At 49.9% G+C, this 7,372-nt stretch overlaps 1 protein-coding gene across 1 annotated transcript; it reads left to right on the plus strand.

Moving 5' to 3' along the window:
• Positions 1 to 1,279: 1,279 nt before the first annotated feature.
• LOC128716760 (uncharacterized) lies at positions 1,280 to 6,879 on the plus strand. Its single transcript, XM_053811367.1, has 3 exons — positions 1,280 to 1,711; positions 1,993 to 2,613; positions 3,103 to 6,879. Exons 1-3 carry the CDS (start codon positions 1,280 to 1,282, stop codon positions 6,877 to 6,879), a joined length of 4,830 nt encoding a protein of 1,609 aa, XP_053667342.1.
• Positions 6,880 to 7,372: the final 493 nt, after the last annotated feature.

Genomic DNA, 7,372 nt, shown 5'->3' on the forward strand with positions numbered 1-7,372 from the left:
TGACAAAGGCTTTATCGGAGCTACTCTTGATTTAGCGGCGATTAATCGAACATGCGTAATACCGCCCGTCGTGCTCCTTGCGTAGACAACCGCGGCGAATGCTTGCTCTGAGGCATCCACGAATGTGTGAAATTCAATTTCCGATCGGCAGTCGCCGAGTATCCATCTAGGAATACGCAGATTGGTGGCTAATTTGACTATTTCAAGCCATGATTCCCACACGCCGCATATTCTAGGTGAAACTGGGGTATCCCATTCACTGGTTTCCTTGTGCAGCTCCTGCATTAAGATTTTCCCGTGAATCGTGATATTTGATATAAGCCCCAATGGGTCAAAAACGCTCATGACGAAGGAAAGCACTTCTCGTTTGGTAGGGGGACGTATTTTGCAAATCACGTCCTTTGGTAGACTATCTGTTTTCGCCTGGAAACATATATTATCCTTGTTTGTATTCCAATAGATTCCGAGTATTTTTGATGACTCATCATCCTTGTTTTCAATAACCTTTATGTTATCCATATTTACTCTCTCTGGAGGTAGTGAATCTAATAATTCCTTACTGTTAGAGCAGAATTTAGTTAAGAAAAATCCTCCTTCCTGGTGTGCCTTTATTACTTGTTCCACCGTGCGCTTCGCGTCTTCGATTGAGTTGAAGCTATCGTTGTAATCGTCAACGTAATGTTGATCTATTATGGGTGACAACGCGAGCGGATATTTGTGTTTCAATCTTTCTGCGTTGTTATTCTTCGCCGCTTGTGCACATGATGGTGAACAAGTGGATCCGAATGTCATCACTCGCTGTTGTGAATGCGAGCACAACGCGTTGTTTACGTATTGAGTTAGCAGTGTTACCCTACAACAGTTGCGCTGTTGTAGGATTCTAAGATTAGGAGGATGGATGGATGGTGACAGCGTCCACCATCATTATAACCACGATTGCGATGGCGACGAAGCAGGAAAAAAGGCATAAATAGGGCCGAAGGACGCGCCTTCGACCTCTTTGACCGCAAACCATCGGGAAATGCACTAATTTTGTGATTTTCTTTTTTTTTATAATACAACACTTTAAATCTACATTATTGTTTCCCTTTGGTGCTAAAACCATCCGCAACATTTCACAAAATTAGATCACTTTCACTTGTTCGGTACATTCAAAAACGTAGTTAAATCGTCGAAAACGTAGTACGTGTAAAGATCGCGATCGAACGGTACGCGCGCGCATGTAAATCTCGCCATCGGGAGTAGTGTAATTCGCGAAGTGAAGTAAAGTTAAGTTGTGATGGACAGAGCATTGGACACTAGCTGCCAGGAAGTCGTAGAGCTGCCGGAGCAGCAGGCGACCACATCGGCAAACCCGTCGGGAAGGCGTGTGAGCGTCGTGGAGGAACCACCGAAGGACGGGGATGTGTCACCCGCCATTCTACCCCAGGACCTGGAGGTAAGGAGAAGGCGAATCGAGCTGCAGAAAAAGCAGCTCAAACTAGAAAACGCCCGAAAGGAGCTGGAGATCGAGCTGCGCGAAATCGAGCTCGAAGAGGAAATTTCGGACCGCAGCAGCCAGGTAAGCACGTATGTAGCTAAAACGGCAGCCTGGTTGCAGGAAACGAGCCGCGTCGGAACGACGCCGTTGAGTCGTCACCATGACGACGATATTAATAATGGCGGCTCGGGTCATCCACCGGTGACCCCAATTGCGACCGCGGGTGCGTGGGTAACACGCAGAGCTCCGGCACCGTTGCGGTACGATGGCGGGATGGTGGACGACGCCCGAGGTCATCAACCTTTGACCCCGGCAACAACCCGATGTCCACCGGAGTACGACACGACATGGGCAGCGGACCAAGCAGCGGCGCAAGAACGAGAGTACGCGCAGTGGAGGCGTGCGGTGGAAGACTCCATTAAAATGCACCGTGAAGGAAGGCTTGAACGGCATTTCAAGCAGGAGAAAAATCCGGGCCGAATTCGACAATGGCGCCGAATCCCGGGATGCAGGTTCGCGTGTCCCGTCTGACGCCAAGTCAAGAGGAAGCGCGGAGGTCAATCCCGAAGGATCTTCCAGTTTTCTCCGGAGACGTAGGGCAGTGGGGACTGTTCTACGCGACGTATCAGCGATCCACTGTTCTCTGTGGGTTTAGTGATGATGAGAACCTGATCCGCCTACAAAAGGCCCTACGGGGGCCAGCACTGGAGTCGGTCGACCACATCATGCTGCTACCGGATGGTCTGGCCAAAGTGATGGAGATTTTGTGCACTGAGTACGGTAGACCGGATCTCATAGTGGACGATCTGGTGGAAAAGGTGAGGAGGCTACCCCCCGTTCGGACCGAACGATTGGAGACGCTAGCCGCGTTTGGAAAAATGGTGCGGAAAATGTGCGCTACGATAGAGGTTTCGGGGCTGCAGGACTACGACTGCAACGTCACGTTACTAAGAGAACTGGTAACGAAGCTTCCCGCCGAGCGCAGGTTAGAGTGGGCTCGTTACAAGCTCAAACTGTCGCGGGAAACCATCAGGGAGTTCGACAAGTGGTTTTCAGAGATTGCGGTGGCTGCGAGCGCCGCTTCGAAAACCTTCGAGCCAACGACGCGACCCGAAACATCACGGCCACTACCGGTAAGAAAGGCACACGCGCACGTTAACGTACACAACACTACGCGGAAAACATATTGTGCGCTGTGTCACGATTCCTGCCGCACACTGGCCGATTGTGCACGGTTTATGGAAATGACGGTGCGGGAGAGGCGATCGCACATTCAAGGGCGCAAACTATGTGTCACGTGCTTGGGAACACATAGGGGCACTTGCTTCGTAAGGACTCGATGTGGTACCGACGGTTGTTCGGAAACGCATCACAAACTGTTACATTACACGGAACAAAAACCACTATCACGCAAGAACACACAAACTACTCATTCACTGAACTCTCACGTTGGTAATGACAATAACACACTTTTCCGCTATGTTCCCGTTGTAGTGCACGGAGAGAAGACTGCCATAACAACATTTGCATTCCTAGATGAAGGGTCTTCGGCAACATTTGTTGATCGCAGGCTGATTGACGAATTGGGAATCGAGGGCACGTTGAACCCTTTGTGTTTGAAGTGGACGGACGATACACAGCGCGACGAATCCGATTCGAGGGAAGTTCAGCTGCGGATTTCGGGTGTGCACCAAGGAGCAGTGGTGTTCGACATTCGGAAGGCGCACACCTTGCGTGATCTCTCGCTGCCGGCGCAGACGTTATCGATCGGGAAGCTGGTGGAGTTATATCCACATCTGAAGGGACTCCCGATTGTTCCCTACACGAATGCAACACCACGTATCCTGATCGGCGTCAATGATATTCATCTGGGTAAGCCGCTGCGTTGCGTGGAAGGGAGTTTCAACGAGCCGATCGCCGCTAAGACGAGACTCGGGTGGACAGTGTCTGGTCCGTGCTACACACCTGCCTCCGTAAGTACTACGGCGTATCATAATTTCCATTTGTGTACCTGTAATGGGAAAAGCGATCAGAAGCTGAACATGGCGTTAAAGGAATACTTCTCTTTGGATTCGATTGGAGTAAGCGTTTCAAGTAAACTTGTTTCGAAGGAAGAAGAACGTGCGACCAAGTTGCTAAATACCGGAACGCGCCTGTTAGAAGACCGCTACGAAACAAGTTTACTATGGAAGTATGATGATGTGCGCCTCCCATGCAGCCGCGAGATGGCTCTTAAACGTCACGCGTGCCTGAAAAGGAAATGTGACAAAAATCCGGAATTAGCGAGGGCGATCAACAATAAGATGCACGAGTATGCAGAGAAAGGGTACATTCAGCGCGTTCCGGAAGAAGAAATTATGGAGAGGAAGGATAGGGACTGGTACTTGCCGATTTTCCCAGTTTACAACCCTAATAAACCCGGGAAGTTGCGTATGGTGTTTGACGCCGCTGCGCAAGTGCATGGGGTGAGCTTAAACACATTCCTGCTTACCGGTCCGGACCAACTAGTGGGGCTTGTACAGGTGTTGTACAAATTTCGAGAGAATCGAATTGCCATAACTGGAGACATACGAGAAATGTTTTTCCAGGTACGCATGAATCCCGTTGATCAACGAAGCCAGATGATTTTCTGGGACGATGGCAGCAAGCAGAATGGAGAACCTAGCGTATATGCCGTTTCCGTGATGACTTTCGGCGCTGCTTGCTCGCCTGCGGCCGCTCACTTCGTAAAGAATCTCAACGCGGATAGATTTGCTGAACGCTTTCCCCGAGCAGCGGAATGTATCAAGTACGAGCATTATGTAGACGACTTGTTGGCGAGTGTCGAAACTGTCGATGAGGCAGTTGCTTTGGCGGAGAACGTGAGGTTCGTGCATTCGAAGGGCGGTTTCGAGATCCGGAATTGGTTGTCTAACGCGAAGGAAGTTGTGGACAAGCTACGGTGGGGAGCCAACAACAATATATGCATCGACATGAGCTCGAATCAAGACACCGAAAAAGTCTTAGGTATGTGGTGGAATACGGCTGATGATACATTTACCTTTCGTATAAATCCGCGTATCGACGAGAAGCTGTTGGCAGGTAGTAGATTACCATCAAGACGCGAAGTGCTAAGTACGCTTATGATGATCTACGATCCCTTGGGGCTTATTGGCCACTTCCTCATGTTCCTCAAGGTTCTCCTGCAGGACTTATGTAGATCCGGCATACACTGGGACAAAATAATCGAAGGTGAAGCTGCAAGGAAATGGTTAAGATGGGTTGGATTATTGCCGGAATTAGAGAAGCTGACAATCGGGAGGTGTTATCGAACCCTAACGTCAGCGAATAAATCAAACGTGCAACTACATGTTTTCACCGATGCGAGCCAGAGTGGGATGGCCGCGGTTGCTTACCTACGCTTCGAAGAGAATGGTGTTGTGGAGTGCGCCCTGATTGGATCTAAGACGCGGGTTGCTCCACTGAAGCTTCTGTCCATACCACGGCTGGAGCTTCAAGCAGCTGTAATAGGAGCACGTTTTGCGGACCATATCACCAAGACACATCGATTGAAGATCGACAGAAGGATGTTCTGGACGGATTCACGGAACGTTGTGAGCTGGATTAGGTCGGACCATAGGCGGTTTAGCACATTCGTCGCTTTCCGGGTGAGTGAATTGTTCGAAATAACAAACACTAATGAATGGCGATGGCTTTCCACTAAGGTCAACGTAGCAGATGACGGAACGAAATGGCAAGGAGATCCCGACCTGACCTCATCCAGCAGATGGTTTCGCGGGCCAGAGTTCCTGTGGGAGGCGGAGGAAAAGTGGCCAATTAATAACAACGATCCTGGTGAAACATCGGAGGAAATACGCAAGAGCGTATCACACCACGCTGTAGTCAACATTATAGTTGATTTCACCCACTTCTCGCGATGGAAGAAGTTGCTGCGAACGGTGGGCTACATTCACCGGTACATTGGGAACCTGCAACGACGAGTTAGGCGAGAAGAGAAAGTTGGAGGGCCGCTGACGCAGGAGGAGCTGTTTGCTGCGGAGCGGTCATTGTACATATGGGTACAGTTGGATGGATTTGCCGCTGACATCAGACGGCTGAGCAGTGGCGCGAAGCAGAAACATCCTTGGAAGAGAGTGATCGGACCAGATAGCTCGCTGTATAAATTATCTCCTGAAATCGACGAAAGAGGTATTTTAAGAATGCGGGGGAGGTTGAATAATTATACACCACTGGGTGCTTCACTGGGGAAGCCTATCATCTTACCTAGGCGACATCCCGTCACGGATCTGATCATCAGGGACTTCCACGAGCGATATTGCCATCAGAGCCATAGTACGGTGGTAGGCCAACTCCGAACACGGTATTACATTCCGAAGGTGCTGGTGGAGTTCAACCGGGTTCGACGTGGTTGCCAGCACTGCAAGATAAGAAATGCTGCACCAAATCCACCCTTAATGGGCGATATTCCCCGACAGAGAGTAGCAGTAAGCCAGCGAGCATTTACATACACTGGGCTGGATTACTTCGGACCAATTTTTGTGGTAGTGGGGCGGCACTCGGAGAAGCGCTGGGGAGCACTGTTCACCTGCCTCACGACGAGAGCAGTGCATTTAGAGGTAGCACACGCACTAACGACTGCTTCGTGTATTTTAGCGATTCGGCGGTTCATCGCAAGAAGAGGTTCCCCTCGGGAAATAATCAGCGACCGAGGCACTAATTTTGTTGGTGCGGCGAAAGAGCTTAAGGTCGCCTTGAAGGATGTAGACGAGAACGCGCTGAAGTTAAGATTCAGCGGTCCGGAGCTGAAGTGGAAGTTCAACCCGCCGGCGGCACCCCATTTCGGCGGAAGCTGGGAACGTCTCGTGCAGTCAGTGAAGAAAATCTTGAGCGGTTTTGATCTACCACGTCTCCCTACGGATGAAATCTTGATATCAACATTGGCTGAAGTGGAGATGATGATCAACTCTAGACCGCTGACCTACGTACCACTCGACGAGGAATCCGACTGCCCAATAACGCCAAACCACCTACTACTGGGAAGCCCCGACGGGAGTAAGCCGGCCGTCTGCTTCGACGATTCGCCGACAGCCATACGGACGTCTTGGGGTGCTGTGCAAGTGAACGCGGATATCTTTTGGAAGCGGTGGATAGCGGAATATTTGCCAACACTCACACGCAGGACAAAATGGTTCCACCCGGTGCCACCGATCAAGGTGGGAGACGTAGTGTTGATTGTGGATGGGAACTTACCTCGGAATACCTGGCCTATGGGACGCGTACTCGAGGTGACCCGCGCCAAGGATGATCAGGTTAGGCGGGCGAGAGTACAAACGGCCAATGGTATTTTGGAAAGACCAGCGACAAAAATTGCGGTTTTGGACGTGGGAACAGCAGGATAAGCGAATAGTAGGCCGCGTAGGTTTTGACAGATTGTACGAATCAGAAGTAAACAAACGTTAGGATAGTGTAACGCACGGGAGCGTTACACTGGTGGGGAGAATGTTGTGAATGCGAGCACAACGCGTTGTTTACGTATTGAGTTAGCAGTGTTACCCTACAACAGTTGCGCTGTTGTAGGATTCTAAGATTAGGAGGATGGATGGATGGTGACAGCGTCCACCATCATTATAACCACGATTGCGATGGCGACGAAGCAGGAAAAAAGGCATAAATAGGGCCGAAGGACGCGCCTTCGACCTCTTTGACCGCAAACCATCGGGAAATGCACTAATTTTGTGATTTTCTTTTTTTTTATAATACAACACTTTAAATCTACATTATTGTTTCCCTTTGGTGCTAAAACCATCCGCAACACTCGCATAACATATATATCTGGGTAACGGTTCTGATTACAATCTCTCCATAAAAATCTTTGAGCGTTTTGATCTTCTT

This window comes from Anopheles marshallii (genome assembly GCF_943734725.1).
Source record: "Anopheles marshallii chromosome X unlocalized genomic scaffold, idAnoMarsDA_429_01 X_unloc_1, whole genome shotgun sequence".
In the NCBI taxonomy this organism is placed as follows: domain Eukaryota; kingdom Metazoa; phylum Arthropoda; class Insecta; order Diptera; family Culicidae; genus Anopheles; species Anopheles marshallii.

What these genes read in the sequence shown, in the direction of transcription:
- LOC128716760 (XM_053811367.1), top strand. Translation starts at nt 1,280, where the DNA reads ATGGACAGAGCATTGGACACTAGCTGCCAGGAAGTCGTAGAGCTGCCG. An exon ending in TTGCGACCGCGGGTGCGTGG is followed by an intron (nt 1,712 to 1,992) that starts GTAACACGCAGA and finishes CCCGGGATGCAG; the next exon opens with GTTCGCGTGTCCCGTCTGAC. An exon ending in AAACATCACGGCCACTACCG is followed by an intron (nt 2,614 to 3,102) that starts GTAAGAAAGGCA and finishes TTGTGTTTGAAG; the next exon opens with TGGACGGACGATACACAGCG.